The sequence below is a fragment of the Amblyraja radiata genome, chromosome 3 (assembly GCF_010909765.2).
Source record: "Amblyraja radiata isolate CabotCenter1 chromosome 3, sAmbRad1.1.pri, whole genome shotgun sequence".
Classification (NCBI taxonomy): Eukaryota; Metazoa; Chordata; class Chondrichthyes; order Rajiformes; family Rajidae; genus Amblyraja; species Amblyraja radiata.
The window spans coordinates 105206695-105229361 of NC_045958.1; the positions used below are offsets into that span (position 1 = coordinate 105206695).

The 22667-nt window shown below is 49.8% G+C and overlaps 1 protein-coding gene across 4 annotated transcripts in view; it reads right to left on the reverse strand.

The window, feature by feature from the left end:
• Positions 1-7441: 7441 nt before the first annotated feature.
• Positions 7442-22667, reverse strand: part of ttc33 (tetratricopeptide repeat domain 33) — a 32788-nt gene continuing 17562 nt past the window's right edge. For 3 of the 4 annotated variants that reach the window (XM_033018505.1, XM_033018506.1, XM_033018504.1), the window contains 3 exons: positions 20576-20657; positions 16068-16199; positions 7442-8587 (listed from right to left, as the gene is read on the reverse strand). In XM_033018505.1, the coding sequence (XP_032874396.1) occupies positions 8249-8587; positions 16068-16199; positions 20576-20657 (553 nt within the window). In that variant the 3' untranslated portion in view covers positions 7442-8248. The remainder of the gene's footprint in view (positions 8588-16067; positions 16200-20575; positions 20658-22667) is intronic. The other variant, XM_033018507.1, reaches the window with a different exon arrangement.

Below are 22667 nucleotides of genomic sequence, written 5' to 3' on the forward strand. Positions count from 1 at the left end.
TCCAGGGCCCTGTACAACTGCAGAAGGACCTCTTTGCTCCTATAATCAACTCCTCTTGTTATGAAGGCCAACATGCCATTCGCTTTCTTCACTGCCTGCTGCACTTACATGCTTACTTTCAGTGACTGGTGTACAAGGACCCCCCAGATCCCATTGTACTTCCCCTTTTCCTAACCTGACACCATTCAGATTATAATCTGCCTTCCCATTCTTGCCAACAAAGTGCATAACCTCACATTTATCCTCATTATACTGCCGTGCATCTGCCCACTCACCCAACCTGTCCAAGTCACCCTGCATTCTCATAGTATCCTCCTCACAGTTCACACTTCCACCCAGCTGCAAATTTGCTAATGTTACTTTTAATCCCTTCATCTAAATCATTGATGTATATTGTAAATAGCTGCGGTCCCAGCACCGAGCCTTGCGGTACCCCACTAATTGCTGCCTGCCATTCTGAAAGGGACCCGTTAATCCCTACTCTTTGTTTCTTGTCTGCCAACCAATTTTCTATCCATGTCAGCACTCTACCCCGAGTACCACGTGCCCTAATTTTTCCCACTAATCTCTTATGTGGGACTTTATCATATGCTTCCTGAAAGTCCAGTACTCTACATCCACTGGCTCTCCCTTGTCCAGTTTCCCAGTTACATCCTCAAAAAATTCCAGAAAATTAGTCAAGCATGATTTCCCCTTCGTAATTCCATGCTGACTCGGACCGATCCTGTTACTGCTATCCAAATGTGCCGCTATTACATCTTTGATAATCGACTCCAATATCTTCCCCACCATCGATGTCAGGCTAACGTCTACAATTCCCTGCTTTCTCTCTCCCTCCTTTCTTGAAAAGTGGGATAACATTAGCTACCCTCCAATTCACAGGAACTGATCCTGAGTGTATAGAACATTAGAAAATGATCACCAATGCATCCACAATTTCTAGACCTACCTCCTTGAGTACCCTGGGATGCAGACCATCAGGCCCTGGGGATTTATCAGCCTTCAGTCCCATCAGTCTACTCAATACCATTTCCTGCCTAATGTGGATTTCCTTCAGTTCCTCTGTCACCCCAGATCCTCTGGCCACTAGTACATCAGGGAGATTGTTTGTGTCTTCCTTGGTGAAGACGGATCCAAAGTACCTGTTCAACTCAGCTGCCCTTTGGACCCCATAATAAATTTACCCGTTTCTGTCTTCAAGGGTCCAACTTTGGTCTTAACAATGTTTTTCCTCTTCACATACCTAACGAAGCTTTTACTATTGTTCTATATAATCTTAGCTAGTTTACCTCCGTACCTCATCTTTCTCCCGTATTACCTTTTTAGTTCTTTAACTTTCCAAATCCTCTGGCTCCCCGCTCATCTTTGCTCTGTTATACGTCTTCTCTTTTATTTTTATACTGTCCTTGACTTCCCTTGTCAGCCACGGTCGCCCCTTACTCCCCTTAGAATCTTTCCTCCTCTTTGGAATGAAATGATCCTGCATCTTCTGGATTATTCCTAGAAATATCTGCCATTGCTGTTCCACCGTCATCCCTGCTAGGGTCCTTTTCCAGTCAACTTTGGCCAGCTCCTCCCTCATGGCTCCGTAGTCCCCTTTGTTCAACTGCAATTCTGACACTTCCGACTTTACCTTCTCCCTCTCAAATTGCAGATTAAAACTTATCATATTATGGTCACTACCTCCGAATGGTTCCTTTACCTTTGTTCCAGTATCAAATCCGGTTCATCTATCTATATTCTATCTATCTTCCATCTATCTATACTATTACTAAAACTCTCATCTTAACCACTTCCGGTTTGTTTTTTTAAATTTGCGCAAAAACGGTACACTTTATAGATAGGATTTTTCGCCATCTTACTCACCGTTCTCCTCTGCCCCAACCCACCAAGTTTTGTTCCGATTGGTGGAATTATACAAAAGTTATGAAGGTTTAAAAAATCGTGAAATCAGCAGATTGGTCTTCTCGTCTGTCAGTCACCATGAAGATAACGCCCCTTCCGGCACCCGCTGGAGAATAAAAACCCGGAGGCGGGGCTGAGTCCGCAAGTAGTCCTGATTGAGTCTGCAAGAGTGGAGTCGGAAAAGTTGGCTGTGTGGAGTCGGAAAAGCCTCAGTGTGATCGGTAAAGCCGTTGTGTGGGATCGGGAGGTGCTGTGTGGTACCACGGCCGGTGGCGGCTGATTGGAGTCCCTACAGCCCTTCTCCCCCCTCCACCTACTCCCCACTATTTTTAAGTTTCAGAAGTGATAAATCTGGCTGTAAAATTTTAATATCGCCCATGGCTCTCAAATGGGTTTTTACATACAAAATGAAAACGCCTCTGAAGCAAAATTTATCATTAAAAAAATCACAAACCATACGTGGGTTTTGAATTACATTTTACTCAGATGCAAGCCAAGGAATGGCATAATTGTTAGCTGTTAATTGGACATAATCAACCTCAGCAAATTGACAATATCCTATTGAAAGGGAGTGGGTGTTTAAGCTGTCAGGACATTTTATTATTTGCCAAAATATACATCTCAATAGCATAATGATAGAAGACTGGTTACTTTTACACACACCACATAAGTCTGGAGATTTTTTTTAATGATAAATTTAGCTTCAGAAGCGTTTTCTTTTTGCATGTAAAAACCCACTTCAGAACCATGGGCGATTTAAAAAATTTAGCCAGATATATCACTTCTGAGACTTTTTAGATACCAAAGGAATCAAGAAAAACACACAAATAATGCCTTACTGTTGATGAAATGCAGTGAGCAAACGCGATAATTCCCAATATTTTCAATTTCGATATCTGCACGGCCAATGTTCGCCAAGCACTTTAGCTGTTGTTGCCCCTTCAGCTCTCGCTTCTCTTTACCTTCATTTCGCTTCACTTTTGGAATTCTGAAGTTGGGTACATGTCTCTTCACGCTTACCCCGACTTCCACAATTTTTTACAGCGCAAAAACTCACCATTTTGGCGTTTTTTAACAGGTAGGAAAGTACGCGTTTCGTGTATTAACAACATATACCGGAAGCTGCGATGTCCTCCAGATGGATTGAGTCGGTGACCTTACGTGCAACCCCCCTATATGCTGCACTCTGGGATGTTTCTCGTTGTACTTGTGTTTGCTTGATTGCGCTCATGTGCGGTGCTATTTGAATGGACAGCCTGTAGACAAGGTTTTGTCAAAGGCATCTTGGCACACGAGACACTAACACCAAAACCAACATCAAAACTCAGACTGGATGTGGTCTTCCCAAGTTCTCCACACCATAAACCAGCTACCACAGATTGTAGAGTAGTAACTGCTCTATTTAATACAGGATGGGAAGAGGGCATGGAACCAGAGAGCTGCTATGCTGCCAGCAATGGCAAAGACCTGCAGAAAGCTCATAAGGCAGTGGTGCAAAGTACTTGGATTGAAATTGGCCGGTGATGCGGTGCGGCAGATGCCCTCTGGAGGTACTGCTGAGAAGCCGAAGCCTCGTGGGTCGGTGGTGGAGCCTCACGGGTCGATGGAGCCCATGGCCGACGCCACCTGGGTGGACGCAACCCGTGGCTGGGGCCTGGGTCGGCTCCACGGAGGCGTGCGGAGAGGACCCGGCGGCGTTAGCAATGGTGTTATTGCGTACAGTTTTGGTCTCCAAATCTGAGGAAGGACATTATTGCCATAGAGGGAGTGCAGAGAAGGTTCACCAGACTGATTCCTGGGATGTCAGGACTGTCTTATGAAGAAAGACTGGATAGACTTGGTTTATACTCTCTAGAATTTAGGGGATTGAGAGGGGATCTTATAGAAACGTACAAAATTCTTAAGGGGTTGGACAGGCTGGTATGCAGGAAGATTGTTCACGATGTTGGGGAAGTCCAGGACAAGGGGTCACATCTTAAGGATAAGGGGGAAATCCTTTAAAACCGAGATGAGAAGAACGTTTTTCACACAGAGTAGTGAATCTCTGGAACTCTCTGCCACAGAGGGTAGTTGAGGCCAGTTCATTGGCTATATTTAAGAGGGAGTTAGATGTGGCCCTTGTGGCTATGGGGATCAGAGGGTATGGAGAGAAGGCAGGTACGGGATACTGAGTTGGATGATCAGCCATGATCATATTGAATGGCGGTGCAGGCTCGAAGGGCCGAATGGCCTACTCCTGCACCTAATTTCTATGTTTCTATGTTAGCGGAGAGGTCGGTGCGGCGGGTGATGATGGCGCTGACCGACGGACGGGGAAGGACACGTGGAGCGGGGACGCCGCTGCTGGGGGAAGGAACAAAGGGACAAAGGGGGACCCGGCATGGTAGGACCGGTGTGAGAGAGGGGGAGGACAAAGGGGGACCCGGCTAGGGTTACTTTGTAAATTTGTAAGGGCCCTTTATGGGCGACTATTTGCATACCTTGGGCATGCAAGCAAAGAATTGTCACATGCAACAATAAAGTATTCAATTCAATTCAGACTCCACAAGGAGTTAAGAAAGGGAAGCCATACCATGTTCGGCAAATACACTAGAGGTTAGATAAGGATGGTGGTCCCTGGAATTCAGTGCCGCAGAGTGGAGGCTCGCTCTCCGAGTGTATCCAGGGCGGAAGCCGAGCGATATTTACATATTCTTGCACTGAGGTGATGCTCCTCGGGAAAGGGACGACTTAATCAAGGACCACTCGCACCCCAGTCATTCCCTCTTCTCCCCGCTCCCGTCGGGCAGAAGATGCAAAAGCTTGAAAGCCTGTACCACCACTTGGGAACAGGATCTTCCCCACTGTTGTCAGACAGGTAAATGATTCTCCCATAGGTTAGGGTGTAGTCCCCATCTTCCAACCTTGCCCTTGCACTTTTAAAAATCTGCACTTCCTCTACAGCTGTAACACTATATTCTGAAGATAGACACAGAGTGCTGGAGTAACTCAGCGGGTCAGGCAGCATCTCTGGAGAACATGGATAGGTGACGTTTCACCGAGTGCTGGAGTAATGCCCATGTCCCACGTAGGAAACCTGAACGGAACCTCTGGAGACTTTGCGCCCCTCCCAAGGTTTCCGTGCGGTTCCCGGAGGTTTTTGTCAGTCACCCTACCTGCTTCCACTACCTGCAACCTCCGGGAACCGCACGGAAACCTTGGGTGGGGCGCAAAGTCTCCAGAGGTTTCCGTTCAGGTTTCCTAAGTGGGACAGGGGCATAACTCAGCGGGTCAGGCAGCATCTCTGGGGAACATGAATAGGTGACGTTTCTGGTCGGTCCCCGTCTTCAGACCCAATCATATAACCATATAACAATTACAGCACGGAAACAGGCCATCTCGGCCCTTCACGTCCGTGCCAAACACTTATTTTCACCTAGTCCCATCTACCTGCACTCAGACCATAACTCTCCATTCCTTTCCCGTCCATATACCTAAACATTTATTTTTAAATGATAAAATCAAACCTGCCTCCACCACTTCCACTGGAAGCTCATTCCACACAGCTACCACTCTCTGAGTAAAGAAGTTCCCCCTCATGTTACCCCTAAACTTCTGTCCAAAACATCATCCATCCTTTTTCTCATGCTGCCTGACCCACAATTACTCCAGCACTCTGTGTCTATCTTCGGTATAAACCAGCATTTGCAGTTCCTTTCTACAGACTATATTCGTCATAGTTTATTTTCTCTTGTTACCCTCATGCGAGGTATGATGGTACTGGTGGATGGTGTAATTTGCCTGGATGTCCTGCAGAACAAAGTTCTTCACTGTACCTCGGTACAGGTGATAACAGAAACACAATACCATTAAGGGATGAGTGAATGAGCAAGTCAGCCACGCACTTCCAAGTCCAGCGAAGCAATGCTTTTATTGGCACCGGGTGCTACAGATCGCGGCGTCTGCTCTGGGCCAGACGTGGCTTCCGATGCTCCCCGGAGCTGGCACGGATCAACACACGCGTGGGGAAGCGATTCCCCGGAGGAGGAACAACTACGGCAAAACAAAACTCCCACCTCCCCCGCCATCCGCCCCAACATTCGCTACGGAAGACTGCCTGGCGGAACATCCCTACTCACCCAAGGATGGCCACCAGGAGTGGGGCATCGGGAAGAGAGTGTGCACCAAGTTAATGTGCAGGCTCCATCACCAGAACAGGGGGCCAGGCAGTGTGTATCACACCGGGGCGAGCACTGGGCTCCCCGTCACCCCACTGACAAGGTGGTCTCTCTGGTGTTCAACAGTAGCCAGCGTCACCTTTAGATTTTAGAGATTGTGCGCAAACACAGGCCCTTCGAGTCTGTGCCGACCAGCGATCACCCCACACACTAACACTATCCTACACCCACTAGGGACAATTTACACTTTACAGAAGCCAATTAACCTACGCACCTGTGTGTCTTTTGTAGTGTGGGAGAAAACGCACGCAGGTCACGGGGAGAAGGTACAAACTCAGTCGGGATGGAACCCTGGTCTCTGGCGCTGTGGGGCAGCAACTCCACCGCTGCGCCACCATGCCGCTCGGTTAGCCGGAGGCTGTGGAGATACCCGTGATCAGCCCCCGGGGGTGGCCACCGTTGGGATGTTACACAGCTCCCACCGGCCACATCATCCCGCGGGGGCTGCCCGACCTCCCTGCCATACGGTTGCTGGGAGTGGTGGCCTCTGGTTGTGAGGGTGCCCGACAGGGGGGAGAGGAATGCAGGGGGGGGGGGGGGGGGACATGGGACAGGGAGGTCGCAGCCAGCACACTATTCCACCATCACGAGCTTCCTGGGATGCTCCCGATACCCACATCCCTCAGTTCCTCTCTTATCCAGAGGTATCTCCCGACAAGGCCCGACGCAACGTGCTGGAGGAACTCTGCAGGGCAGGCAGCATCTGTGGTGGGAACGAAAAAGCCCATGTGTCAGGTCGGGACCTTTCGTCAGTCTGTGGTGGGGTCCCAATCTGACCTGTGGTACAAAAGGAAATGGTATGATTGCTTGCGTTGCCTATCAGAGTCAGGAAGTCATGATGCAAGTCTACAGGACGTTGGTGAGGCTGCATTGTAGTATTGCGTGCAGTTCTGGTCGCCCCCATTACAGGAAGGATGTGGAGGCTTTGGAGAGGGTGCAGAGGAGGTTTACCAGGATAATGCCTGGATTGGAGGGTATTAGCTACAGGGAGAGGTCGGACAAGGAAGGATGGCCACCAGGAGTGGGGCATCGGGAAGGGTGGGTCCACCAACAGTTAATGTGCAAGCTCCATCACCAGAACAGGGGCCCAGACACTGGGCTCCCTGTTACCCCACTGACAAGGCGGTCTCCCTGGCGTTCAACAGCAGCCCAGCGTCACCTTTAGACTTTAGAGATACAACGCAGACACAGGCCCTTCGGCCCATTGAGTCCACGTCGACCAGCGATCACCCCGCTCACTGGCACGAGGGACAATTTACACTTTACAGAAGCCAGTTAACCTTCAAACCCGCACGTCTGACGGAGTGTGGGAGAAAGCCCACGCAGGTCACGGGGAGACCGTACGATCTCCGTACAGACAGCACCCATAGTCGGGATGGAACCCGGGTGTTCGGTGCTGTGAGGCAGCAACTCTACCGCTGCGCCACCGTTACCTGGAGGCTGCGGAGATTCCCGTGTTTTCTATGGAACGCCAGAGGTTGATGGAAGACCTGGTGGAAGTCTATAGAGCTATGAGGGGCATAGATAGGGTAGACAGTCAGAACCTTTCGTCACGGATGGAAATATGAAATATAAGAGGCCAGAGTTTGAAGGTGATAGGGGCAAAGTTTGAAAGATGTGAGGGGAAGGTTATTTTTTGTCACACAGGGAATGGCGCCTGCCCGGAATGCACTGCCAGGGGGTGGTGGTGGAGACGGGTAAGATAGTGCGCTCCATATAGGCACGTGGATATGCAGGGAGTGGAGGGATATGGATTATGCAGAGAGACAGGAGTTGGACTTGGCATCATGTTTGGCACAGACATTGTGGGCCGAATGGCCTGTTCCTGTGCTGTACTGTTGTCGTCTGTCTTTCCCTCCACAGATGCTGCCTGACCTGCTGGGTTCCTCCAGCACTTTGTGATGGGTTCGAGACTCCAGCATCTCTCGTGTTGTCAAGTCCAAAAGTGTAGTCACTCTGAGCGACAAAGCCTGTCCTCCTCTCGGTCTCGGTCTCGGCCCCTCACTCCCCCCCCCACCCCTTCCCAGGGGTCACGAAGCCTGTCCTTCTCCCGGTCCTCCCCCCCCCTGCTCTTCCCCGGGTCCCAAGGCTGAGGGGCGGAGAGGAGGGGAGGGAAGGGACTGCCGCTACCGGGCCTGGATGAAGCCGCCAGACTGCTGGGGATCCTCCTCCCCCTCCTCCCCCTCCTTCCCCTCCTCCCCGCCCCCCGGGACCCTCACGAAGATGGGGGCAGCGGCGCGGCGGGCGTCCCGCTCCCTGTCAGCGATGGCAGCGCACGCCGCCACCAGCTCGTCGCTCTCAAAGTCGTAGTCGGGCAGCTCAGGGGCGGGCGTCTCCACCTCCACCTCCACCTCGGCCAGATCCCGCTGCCTCCGCCGCAGCTCCACCGCCCAGCACAGGTCCTCATCCCACAGAGACTTCTCCCCCGGGAAGGCATGGACCGCCTGCTGGAACGTCCTCACAGCCTGCCGACACAGGGACAAGTGGCACACAGTCAGAGAGAGGCATAGTGGCACTGAATCACACTGACACACAGTCACAGTGGCACTGAATCACACTGACACACAGTCACAGTGGCACTGAATCACACTGACACACATATAGAGGCACTGAATCACACTGACACACAGACATAGTGGCACTGAATCACACTGATACTGACACACAGTCACAGTGGCACTGAATCACACTGACACACAGTCACAGTGACACTGAATCACACTGACACACAGTCACAGTGGCACTGAATCACACTGACACACATATAGAGGCACTGAATCACACTGATACTGAATCACACTGACACACAGTCACAGTGGCACTGAATCATAGTGGCACTGAATCACACTGACACAGTCACAGTGGCACTGAATCACACTGACACAGTCACAGTGACACTGAATCACACTGACACACAGTCACAGTGACACTGAATCACACTGACACACAGTCACAGTGGCACTGAATCACACTGACACACATATAGAGGCACTGAATCATACTGACACACAGACACAGTGGCACTGAATCATAGTGGCACTGAATCATACTGACACACAGACATAGTGGCACTGAATCACACTGATACTGAATCACACTGACACACAGTCACAGTGGCACTGAATCATAGTGGCACTGAATCACACTGACACACATATAGAGGCACTGAATCACACTGACACACAGACATAGTGGCACTGAATCACAGTGACATACAGACACAGTGGAACACATGCACAGTGCCACTGAATCAGTGACACACAGTTACAGTGGCACAGAATCATCGAGACATACAGTCACAGTGACACTGAATCACGGTGGCACATGCACAGTTACAGTGGCACACAGGCATAGAGAGTCACAGTGGCACTGAATCATAGTGCCACACAAGCACAGTGGCACATAGCGACACAGTTTCAAACACACACTTCTCCACTCCACCGGTTAAACACTCTGGCCAGGCCACGCCCGGTGTTGGCATAATGGCTGGGTCACAAACTCACCAGTGACGCACACACATAGAGAGCAGCAGTGCTGGTGCTGATCACACTTTGGGTACAGGGGAAGGCATCTGCCCACAGCTCCGTGGGTTGAGCCGGGCTAATGGGGCAGAGTTCACACAACACACGGCAATGGCCTCCCCGTCATCCACTGTGCAACTGGACACAGTTCCAACTCAATCTTTAAATGGCTTATGGGGAGAAGGCCGGTTAAGAGGGCAAAATAGATCAGCCGTGATTGAATGTCAGAGCAGACTCGATGGACCAAACGGCTTAACTCTGCTCCAATGTCATAAAGAGAGTCACAGAGTCTTACAGTGTGGAAACAGGCCCTTGGCCCAACGACCACACCGGCCAACATGTCCCATCTACACTAGTCCCACCTGCCTGCATTCGGCCCATGTCTTCTGGTCTTATGATCTAAATTGGCCAATACTATTATTTGGTGGTGAGGCTTACAAGGCACTGGTCAGACCACATTTGGAGTATTCCTGTGCCCCACTTCTGAGGAAAGATGTTCTGGCATTGGAGAGGGTCCAGAGCTACTACCAGAAGTACATAGGGGTACTTCCTTTGAAGGCTTAGGAAGTTCAGCATGTCTCCAAACCTCACTAACTTCTACAGATGTTCCATCGAAAGCATTTTATCGGGATGCATCACAGCACGGTTTGGGAACAGCTCCATCCAAGACTTCAAGAAATTGCAGATGCAGCCCGCACCATCACACAAACCAACCTCCCTTCCATTGACTCCATTTACACCTCACGCTGCCTCGGCAAGGCCAGCAGCACCCTGGCCACTCCCTCTTCTCTCCTCTCCCATCGGGCAAGAGGCACAGAAGTGTGAAAACGCACACTTCCAGATTCAGGGACAGTTTCTTCCCTGCTGTTATCAGGCAACTGAACCATCCTACCAACAACTTGAAAGCAGTTCTGAGCTACTGTCTACCTCATTGGAGACTATATTTTATCGGACTTTACTGGACTTTGTCTTGCACTACATGTTATTCACATTATTTCATTTATCATGCATCTGGCCACTGTGGATGGCACAATTGTAATCATGTATTATATTTCACTGACTGATTAGAATACAACAAAAGGTTTTCACTGTGCCTCGGTACACGTGATAATGAAGTAAACTCAATTCAATAGGTGGTTTACGAGAATGACCATGGGGATGAGTGGGTTAACATACGATGAGCGTTTGACGGCACTGGGCCTGTATTCGCTGGAGTTTCAAAGGATGAGGGGAACACCTCATTGAAACTTACCGAATAGTGAAAGGCCTGGATAGAGTGGACGTGGAGAGGACGTTTCTACTAGTGGGAGAGTCTAGGACCAGAGGCCACAGCCTCAGAATAAAAGGACACATCTTTAGAAAGGAGATGATGAGGAATTTCTTTCGTCAGAGGGTGGTGAATCTGTGGAATTCATTGCCACAAATGCTGTGGAGGCCATCTTTGGGCATTTTTAAGGCAGAAATGTACAGATTCTTGATTAGTACGGGTGTCAAGGGTTATGGGGAGAAGGCAGGAGAATGGGGTTGAGAGGGGAAGATAGATCAGCCATGATTGAATGGCGGAGTAGAATCAATGGGCCGAATGGCCTAATTCTCCTCCTATGACCTACGATCTTATTATTGTTGGACAAATTACATGTAATGGTGAGTATAGGAATGAGATCGATCATCTAATTGAATTGTGCCAGAACAACCCTGTTCGTAACATCAGTAAGAACAAAGAGCTGATTGTTGACTCGGCTTTAAAAATATCCATTGACTTGGCCTCCACAGTGATCATGAATTCCAGATTCACCACCCTCTGGCTAAAGAAATTCCTCCTCATCCCCTTCCGAAAGGAGCCTCGTTTAATTCTGAGGCTGTGACCTCTAATGCTGGGCTGTCCTATTCTATTCAGGCCTTTCACTACTCGGTAAGGTTCAATGAGGTCACCCCTCAAGAAAGGATGGGGAGTACAGGCCCAGTGCTGCCAAGCGCTCATCATTTGTTAACCCACTTATTCCTGGAATCATTCTCGTAAACCTCCTCTGGACCCTCTCCAGGGCCAGCACGTCCTTCCTCAGATATGGTGCCCAAAATTGCTCACAATATTCCAAATGCATTCTGACCAGCGCCTTATAGAGCCTCAGCAGTACATCCCTGTTTTTGTATTCTAGTCATCTCAAAATAAATACAAGCATTACTTTTGCCTTCCTTACTACCAATTCGACTAGCAGATTAGCGTTTTGGGAGTGCCGCACCAGCACCTCGCTCGGTTTGGATCTGATGCAGGAACCCTAGCTGCTCTCCCCCTTCCCCGAATATCTCACGCTCCACAGAACTGCCACAGAACACAATCTGCCACAGGCAATGATGGTCCAATTCTACACGGCCATCGTAGATTCTGTCCTCACCTACTCCATCATGGTCTGGTTTGGCTCAGCCACCAAGCACGACACCTGGAGGCTGCAGCGAATCGTCCGATCAGCAGAGAAGGTTATTGGCGGCAACCTTCCCTCCATTGATGAACTGTACGCTGCAAGGGCCAGGAAGCGAGCGGGCAAGATCATCTCTGATCCCTCTCACCCTGGCCACAAAGTCTTTCAATCACTTCCCTCTGGAAGGCGACTCCGGACTGTCAAAGCTGCCACAGCCAGACATAAAAACAGTTTTTTTTTCCACAAGTAGTAGCTAAAAATTTGTAGCCTCCTTTTGCTCTGGTATTTTATTTCAATCACATGTTTAGACTATAATGTTTTATTATTAATGTTTAATGTTTTATGTGTCATTCTTAATTGACCCTTTTTGTCGTGTTGTTACTTGCGAGCTAAGCACCTAGACAAATTCCTTGGATATGTGCATACTTGGCCAATAACCTTATTCATTCAACTGCGGCAGGATTCAAGCTGACCACCCTGACATCTGCTGGCCGGCAACACCACAAGCAATGCAGTCCGGTAAACAACTGCAGCGGTTCCAACAACTCTGGATAATTACTCATAGAACAAAGGGACTGCTCCAGCGTTAGAGCGAGAAACTGGCCAACACAACCAGGAAACCCATTGCACACAGATGTCACAATTCAGAAAAACACACAACACAGGAGGGGGCCATTTGGCCCATCACGTCTGAGCCAGCTGATATTAATCTCCACGGTGCAGTCCCACTTTCCAGCCTCAGCTCTGTGGCCCTGCAGGTGGCCATTTATCAAGTCTACACTCCAGTGCTGTTTACATATAGAACAGTACAGGAACAGGCCCTTCAGCCCACAATGACCGTGCCGAACATGATGCCCAGTTAATCTCCTCAGTCTGCAACTAATCTCCTCTGTCTGCAAGTGATCCATAAGCCTTGCCTATCCAAGCATCTATCTAAACCCCTTGTAATCGTCTTTACTTTAGTTTTTTTTAAAGTATAGTTTAGTTTACAGATATAGCGCGGAAACAGGCCCTTCGGCCCACCGGGTCTGTGCCGACCAGCGATCCCCGCACATTATCCTACACCCACTAGCGACAATTTTTACATTTACCGAGCCAATTAACTTACAAACCTGCACGTCTTTGGAGTGTGGGAGGAAACCGAAGATCTCGGAGAAAACCCACGCAGGTCACGGGGAGAACGTGCAAACTCCGTACAGACAGCACCGGTAGTCAGGATTGAACCCAGGTCTCCGGCGCTGCATTCGCTGTAAGGCAGCAACTCTACCGCTGCGCCACCATGACCATCACTATCGTATCTGCCTCCACCACCACCCCTGGCAGGCATTCCAAACACCTACCACCCTCAGTGTAAAGAAAACTTGGGCCCACATATCTCCTTTGAAATTTGCCCCCCTTAAAGCCCTGTCCCATGGTACGAGTTCATTCCAAGGTTTCTCCCCAGTTTGAAGAAGGGTCTGGACCCGAAACGTTGCCTATTTCCTTCGCTCCATAGACGCTGCCTCACTCACTGAGTTTCTCCGGCATTTTTGTCTACCTTCGAATTTCCAGCATCTGCAGTTCCTTCTTAAACACCTCCAGATTCAGGGACAATTTCCTCCCAGCTGTTATCAGGCTACTGAGCCATCCTATGACCAACTAGAGAGCGGTCCTGACCTCCCATCTATCTCATTGGAGACCCTCAGACTATCTTTGATCTGACTTTTCAGGACTTTATCTTGCACTAAACGTTATTTCCTTTATAATAAGTTCATGTGATAGGAGCAGAGTTAGGCCATTCGGCCCATCGTCTACTCTGGCATTCAATCATGGCAGATCTGTCTCTCCCTCCTAACCCTATTCTCCTGCCTTCTCCCCATAACCTCTGACACTTACTATTCAAGAATCTATCTATCTCTGTCTTAAAAATATTCACTGACTTGCCCTCCACAGCCCTCTGTGGCAATGAGTTCCACAGATTCATCACCCTCTGGCTAAAGAATTTCCTCCTCATCTTCCTAAAGGAACGTCCTTTAATTCTAACGCTGTGACCTCTGGTCCTAGACTCTCCCGCTAGTGGAAACATCCTCTCCGCATCCACTCTATCCAAGCCTTTCACTATTCGGTAAGTTTCAATGAGGTCCCCTCATCCTTCTAAACTCCAGCAAGAACAGGCCCAGTGCTGACAAGCACTCATCATATGTTAACCCACTCATTCCTGGAATCATTCTCGTAAACCTCCTCCGGATACTCTCCAGAGCCAGCACATCCTTCCTCAATCCTATGTCTGTACAGTGTGGATGGCTTGATTGTAATAATGAATAGTATTTCTGCTGACTGGCTAGCACGCAACAAAAGAGGTTTTCACTAGTGGTAGACACAAAATGCTGGAGTAACTCAGTAACTCAGCTGGTGAGGCAACATTTCTGGAGAGAAGGAATGGGTGACGTTTTGGGTCAAGACCCTTCTTCAGCTGAAGAAACGTCACCCATTCCTTCTCTCCAGAGATGCTGCCTCACCAGCTGAGTTACTGAGTTACTCCAGCATTTTGTGTCCACCTACGATTTTAACCAGCATCTGCAGTCCTGTCTTACAGGTTTTCACTGCAACTCGTTGCACCGTCCACAGTGGTTAACTCCTGCGCATGCCTGCCGGCATGCTTGCTGGCCAGGAATGTCACGGGCGCGCGCGGTAGATTGGAAACACCGTCCAGAGTACGGTGACGCGGGACTTGCGCGCGACTCCACCAGGACTCATTGTGAAAGGCAGCAGCCACTGTGTGTGAGTTACGGTCCTGTTTCAAGCTCCAAGGTAAATTAATGTTAAATAATTTACTCCATTGTGGTAGGAAGGTACAGCAGATGCTGGTTTAAACCGAAATTAGACAAAAAATGCTGGAGTAACTCAGAGGGACAGGCAGCATCACTGGGGAGAAGGAATGGGTGACGTTTCGGTCGAGACCTTTCTTCAGACTGAATCGGGGGAGAGGGAGATACTGAGATAAGGAAATGTAAGGTGTGAAAAAGAGACAAAGGGGATGGAGATCAAGGAAAGTGTAGAGTAAATCATTGTTAGCTAGGAGAAGGTAACAACAAAGCAAACAGAGATACTGGTCGGGGAACTGGAAAGGGGAGTGTGGGATGGAGAGAGAGGGAAGGCAAAGGTCACTTGAAGTTAGAGAAGACAATATTCATAGTATTGGGGTATATGAGGTGTTGTTCCTCCAGTTTGCGCTGGGCCTCACTGACAGTGGAGGAAGCCCAGGACAGAAAGGTCAGTGTGGGGACGGGAGGGAGAGTTGAGGTTGTGGTTATTGTTCCGGGCAATGCATAACACTGAAGAAAGGTCTCAATCCGAAACGTCACCCATTCCTTCTCACCAGAGATGCTGCCTGTCCCACTGAGTTACTCCAGCCTTTTGTGTCTATCCTAGGTTTAGGTCAGTGGAAGGACATCCTTGTGATTGAGGCAGTGCAGCGTAGGTTCACGAGATTGATCCCTGGGATGGCGGGACTGTCATATGAGGAAAGATTGAAAAAACTAAGCTTGTATTCACTGGGGTTTAGAAGGATGAGGGGATATCTTATAGAAACATATAAAATTATAAAAGGACTGGACAAGCTAGATGCAGGAAACATGTTCCCAATGTTGGGCGAGTCCAGAACCAGGGACCACAGTCTTAGAATAAAGAGAAGGCCATTTAAGACTGAGGTGAGAAAATACTTTTTCACCCAGAGAGTTGTGAATTTGTGGAATTCCCTGCCACAGAGAGCAGTGGAGGCCAAATCACTGGATGGATTTAAGAGAGAGTTAGATAGAGCTCTAGGGGGCTAATGGAATCAAGGGATATGGGGAGAAGGCAGGCACGGGTTATTGATTGGGGACGATCAGCCATGATCGCAATGAATGGCGATGCTGGCTCGAAGGGCCGAATGGCCTCCTCCTGCACCTATTTTCTATGTTTCTATGTAAAGCAGATGTCAGAGACAGCAGAGTAAGGAATTCGCCCTCCCATCCCGCAGCACTCACCAAGGTCACCTCCCCGAGGCTGAGCTGGGCCCGGCCCAGGGTCTGCCAGGCCTCACACCACCGCGGCTTCAGCCGGACGGCCACCTCCGCTGCCTGCACCGCCCGGAACACCTCGTTCAGGATCATCAGCACCTGGCGGGGGAGGAGAGAGGAGAGCGAGAGTGAGCACGCAGCCTGCAGAGCTGGGGAGGGGCCGTGGACTGTAGCAGTCCAGGCACAAGGTGCTGCAGTCCACCCAGTTCACGCCTCCCAACGATCACAAGAAGTGTCTCGACCCGAAACCTCACCTAGAGGTGCTCCCTGTCCCGCTGAGTTAAGGGCCTGTCCCACTTTGATGTCATTTGCGCCTCATTTACGCGTTTTTTGTAAAATAGGTCGACGCGTTGTGATGCACGGGTAGCGTGGGACGGGCGCATGGAGAGGCGTGCAGGAATGTGGAGTTGCGCGCGGTATCGCGCAGCGCTCCAGGATTTTGTGCTGCACGAAAACCTCGCACGCCACCTGCGTGACGTATCGCGTACGCACGCTGACGCATTGGTGTCGCACGCTGGCGTCCCGACGTCTCACGTGTATCGCATGGTGACGCTTGGTTATGTCACCGTGCGTAACCATGCGTCGCCGTGCGCCATGATTTGCACGCGACATCGCGCGTAACGACGAGTCGACCTATTTTACAAAAGACGCGTAAATGAGGCGCAAATGACGGCCAAGTGGGACAGGCCATTTACTCCAGCATTTTCGGTCTATCTCTGCCCAATGATCACCTGTACAGTTCTGTCCTACACACTAGCGATGGAGAAGCCAAATAAACCACAAACCTGAAGATAGACACACAAAGCTGGAGTAAATCAACGGGTTAGGCAGCATCTCTGGAGAGAAGGAATGGGTGCGTTTTGGGTCGAGACCCTTCTTCAGATTGAGAGTCGGGAGAAAGGGAAATGAGAGATATAGACGGTTTTCTGCAAAGATGCTGCCTGACCCGTTGAGTTACAGCAGCACTTTGTGTCCATCTTTCGTTTAAACCAGCATCTGCAGTTCCTTCCTACACATCCTTGGGATGCGAGTGGAAACCGGAAACCCACGTAGTCACAGGGAGAACGTGCAAACTCCGTACAGACAGCATTCATAGTCAGGATCAAACCCAGGTCTCTAACTCAGCGGGACAGGCAGCATCTCTGGAGAACATGGATAGGCACCGTTTCAGGTCGGGACCATTCTTCAGACAGATGAAAGAGGGTGCTGAAAGCTGGAAGAGAGATTGGAGGGGTAGGGACAAAGCCTGGCGAGTGATAGGTGGATACAGGTGAGGGTCATTGGCCTTTTTTTTCTTACTTTTAGAGATACAGCACAGAAACAGACCTTTCTGGCCACTGTGTCTGTGACGACCAGCGATCACCTCGTACACTAGCACTACTTGACCCGAAACATCACCCATCCATGTTCTCCACAGATGCTGCCTGACCCGCTGAGTTACTCCAGCACTCTATGAAACGTCATCTATCCATGTTCTCCACAGATGCTGCCTGACCCGCTGAGTTACTCCAGCACTCTGTGAAACGTCACCTATCCATGTTCTCCACAGATGCTGCCTGACCCGCTGAGTTACTCCAGCACTCTGTGTCCTTCACTATACCACCGTGGCTGATGCCGTGTTGCTCATTAGGGTCATTTACCGCCTCTACTCTCCCACACAACCCACGCTCCCGAGACAGTGTGTCCCCTTGGGTTACCCACAATCGAGGGGCCAGACTTAATCACACATCTGCAGGAGCACAGGGAAGCATGGTGACGCAGCGGTATAGTTGCTGCTTTGCAGTGCCAGAGACACGGGATCAATCCTGACTACGGATGCTGTCTGTACAATATTTGCACATTCTCTCTGTGACCGCGTGAGTTGCTCAGGTTTCTTCCCGCATCCCAAAGACGTGCGGGTTTGTAGGTGAATTGGCTTCTGTAAAGTGTCCCCGGTGTGTAGGATAGAACTAGTGAGTGGGGTGATCAATGGTGGGCGCAGACTCGGTGGGCCGAAGGGTGTGTTCCCACCCGCTGTGTCTCCAAACCAAAACTAAACTCTAAACTAAACTTTTGTATGAAAAAGTTGCCCAATTGTATTAAGTTATTCCCCCCTCATCATCCATGTCATCTGGTTCTAGATTCCCCTACTCTGGGTAAAAGGCTCTGTGTGTGTTCACCCGATCCATTCCCCTCAGGATCTTGCACGATATTTCAGATCAGGCTCCTTTGTCAGAATGAAGAAGGGTCCTGACCCGCTACTTTGTCCATTTCCTTCCATAGACGCTGCCTGACCAGCTGACTTCCTCCAATCCAGCACTTTATTTTTTGATGAAGATTTCAGCATCTGCAATTCCTTCCTTCTATCTGGAGGGCATAGCTTTAAGGTGAGGGGCAAAGCTTAACAGAAGACAAGGAACTGCAGATGCTGGTTTACACAAAAGGACAACTCAGTGGGTCAGGCGGCATCTGTGGAGAAGATGGATAGTTGATGTTTATCCAACCCCCCTCCCCTAGGCCTGTGGCCACCTATGACCTGCCACAATTTGTCCTGCCTCTCCTCTCTCCCAACTTTCTAACTTCCTCCTCACCCCACAATCAGTCCCAACCCAAAACGTTCTCCAGGGATGCTGCCTGACTTTGTCTCCTTAAGTTTAATGGGTATGTTTTTCTTTACAGAGGGTGGTGGGTGCCAGGGGAGGGGGTGAAGGCAGATACGATAGTGGTGTTTTTTAGATTGGGGCTTTTAGATAGACGCATGGATATGCAGGGAATGGAGGGATGTGGATCACGTGCAGGCAGAGATTAGTTTAACTTGGCATCGTGTTTGGCACAGCCATTGTGTTTCAAAGAGCCAGCCCTGTTCTATGCTCCATGGCCCAAGTTCCTCCGCATCCTGGCCAATACACGGTCAACATGACGAGAAACAGACTGTGTTTGAACATTACCAAATTGCAGGAGTGGACTTTGCCAAAACTGGCTGCTCTGTTCCTGCACACTGCAGAGAACCTCCAGAGGTTTACCAGAATGATCCCAGGAATGAGTGGGTTAGCATATGATAAGCGCTTGACGTCACTGCACATGTACTCGCTGGAGTCTAGAAGGATGAGGGGGACCTCATTGAAACTTACCGTATAGTGAAAGGCCAGGATAGAGTGGATGTGGAGAGGATGTTTCCACTGGTGGGTGTCTAGGACCAGAGGTCACAGCCTCAGAATTAAAGGGCATTCCTTTACAAAAGAGATAGGGAGGAATTTCTTTAGTCAGGAGGTGGTGAATTCCACAGATTCACTTTGCAACAGAAGGTTGTGGAGGCCATCAATTGGTATTTTTAAGTAGAAATTGACGGATTCTTGATTAGTGTAGGAAGGAACTGCAGATGCTGGTTTAAACTGAAGATAGACACAAAATGCTGGAATATCTCAGTGGGACAGACAGCATCACCGGAGAGAAGGAATGGGTGGCATTTCAGGTCTGGACCCTTTTTCAAACTAGAGTCAGGGGAAAGGAAAACGAGAGATATAGGCGATGAGATTTCATATACAACAAATGAATGAAAGATATGCAAAAAAGTAACAAGGATAAACAGGCCACTGTTAGATGTTTGTTAGGTGAGAGCGAGAAGTTGGTGCGAATTGGGTGGGGGAGAGATGGAATGTAGGGGTTACTTGAAGTTAGAGAAGTCAATGTTCATACCGCTAGGGTGTAAGCTGCCCGAGCGAAATATGAGGTGGCGTTCGTCCAATTTGCATTTAGCCTCACATGACAATGGAGGAGGCCCAGGACAGAAAGGTCAATGTGGGAATGGGAAGGGGAATTAAAGTCTTTAGCAACCAGGAGATCAGGTAGGTCCAGGCGGACTGAGTGAAGGTGTTCAGTGAAACGATCGGCCAGTCTACGTTTGGTCTCGCCGATGTGTAAGAGTCGACACCTGGAACAACGGATAGAGTAGATGAGGTTGGAGGAGGAGCAAGTGAACCTCTGCCTCACCTGGAAGGACTGTCAGCGCCCCGGGACAGAATCGAGGGGGGAGGTAAAGGGACAGGTGTTGCATATCCTGTGGTTGCAGAAGGTACCTGGGGAGGGGGTGGTTTGGGTGGGAAAGGATGTTAGGGACGAGTACACACTGAACTTTTTTTTCCTCGTTTATTGTATTGTTTCCAGTGTACTATGTTTACATGTGTAGGGAGGAACTGCAGATGCTGGTTTAAATCGAAGGTAGACACAAACCCAGCGGGACAGGCAGCATCTCTGGAGAGAAGGAATGGGTGTTGCCTGTCCCGCTGAGTTACTCCAGCATCTTGTGTCTACCATGTCTACATATTCTATTGTGGAATAATTTCATTGTTCTATCTGACATGTGACAATAAATCTCTCCGGACTCTTGACGTGTATAAACAAGCCCGGCACATCTGTAAACTCTGCCCCCAGCGCATGGTTCCAGGTTACAGTAGGAAGCACAGAGTGGCGGCTGGGGGCGATGTGGTGTACGGTACCTGAGCCTTCATCTCGTACAGGGCTGCACAGTCCGGCGTCAGCTGAATAGCTTCATCCCACCGACCGATCGCCTCCCAGTACCTGCCGCAAATACAAACAGCTCTTAGTTATCCCATTCCCACACCGGCCTCTCTCTCCTGGGCTTCCTCCACTGTCAGAGTGAGGCCCAGCGCAAACTGGAGGAACAGCACCTCACATTTTGCTTGGGTAGCTTGCAACCCAGCGGTTTGATTGTTGAATTCTCCAATTTTAGATAACATCCCCCTCTCCGTTTTTTAACCCCCTTTCAAGGGAGTTAAGGAACAGCAGATGCTGGTTTCCACAAAAAAAAGACACAACGTGCTGGGGTAATTCAGTGGGTCAGTCAGCACGCCTGGAAAAAAAGGATGGGTGATGTTTTGGGTTGGGATCCTTCTACAGACTAAAAGTCTAATGAACCCTGAATTCTCAAGATATAGGTAAACAACCCTCCCATCCCCCCATCCCCTAGCCCCCCCCCTCCCTGTGCCCCTCCTGGGCGTGCCCCCATTTCACCCGTTACCACCTCCGTTGTCACTTTCCACCAATATTTCATCTTGTGGCTTCACATTTCACGCCTCTTCTATCCTTCGCTCCTTATCTAAGATTTTGTCTTTGCATCTCTGGTCTTCGTCCACCCTGGTATGTATAAAGTATAAAGTTTCCTTTATTGTCATTCAAACTTTTAGTTTGTACGACATTGCGTGCCTTGCAGTCATGACAGAGAATAAAATACCAGAACCCACAGTGAACACAGTTTAACATGCACCACAGTGAGTCTACCAGGCATCTCCTTAGTGGTGGAAGGCAAAAGTCTTAAAGTCCTTTTCTCTTCCTTCCTTGTTCTCCCTCTGCGTTGAGGCGATCAAGGCTTTCGATGTTGGGCCCCCCCCGCCGGGTGATGGCAAGTCCCGCGGCCGAATCCGAGCTCCGCGAACGGGCCGATTCAAACTCCGCAGCCCAGGGCGGACAAAGCTGGCACCCTCCAGTCCAGTGGACGAAGCTGTTGTTGCGGGAGCTCTGGACAATCGGTCGCCAACCTGGGACCTGCCGTCCACTGCCGCTGAGCTCCCACTGTCGTCCACTGTCGACCGAGCTCCCGACGCTGCCAAAGCCTCCGAGTCTCCGAAGTCGGGCCGCCACAGCGCCACCGCAGCCCCGAAGTCGGCCAGTTTCGCGATGGTGAGTCCTGGCTCTGCCTCCGGCCCCAGTTGGAGGCCGCCAGCTCTGCGATTAGGCCTCAGCGCAGACGGAGATGGAGATACGACAAGAAAAGGTTGCATTCCCCCGAAGAAAGAGACTAAAACAAGTTTCCCCCGCCCCCCCACACATACACAACTAAAATAAACTAAAACATACGTCCAACAAGACAAAAGAAAACAAGAAAAAAATAAAAAGACAGACGGACTGCAGGCAAGCCGCAGCTGCATGGCAGCACCACCTCTACCTGTCACATAACAGGCATTGTCCCAGCCCCACCTCTCCCCACCACAATGTCTGAACAAGGGTTCTGACCCAAAATGGCACCTGTCCGTGTTCTCCAAGGATGCTGCCTGATCCGCTCCGTTACTCCAGCACTTTGTCTCTTTCCTTGGTCAACCAGCATCTCCAGTTCCTTGTTTCTACCATTTTGACTGCTACAATGCACAACCTTCTCAAGGAATGCCTACTTTCAAGACGTTCTCCTCCTCTCTCCAACGAGGGTGAAGAAGTTTCTCGTTCTCACCCAACAGCTAACAATGGCCTGTTTCCTTTATGATCATTACTTTTTTGCATATTTTTCATTCATAGTTCTATATCCCTCTACATCATCGTCTTTATCTCTCGTTTCCCTTTCCCGTGACTCTCAGTCTGAGGAAGGGTCTCGACACACATTTCTTCTCTCCAGAGATGCTGCCTGTCTGGCTGAGTTGCTCCAGCTTTTTGTATCTATGCTGCCTTACCCACTGAGCTACTGCAGCATTTTGTCTCCTCCCTACGTCAAGCTTATACCACAGGTTCAGGTGATACAGAGAGCGGGCATGACTGGGGTGGAAATGGTACCTATCTCTGCTGGGAGGATGCTGGGAGACG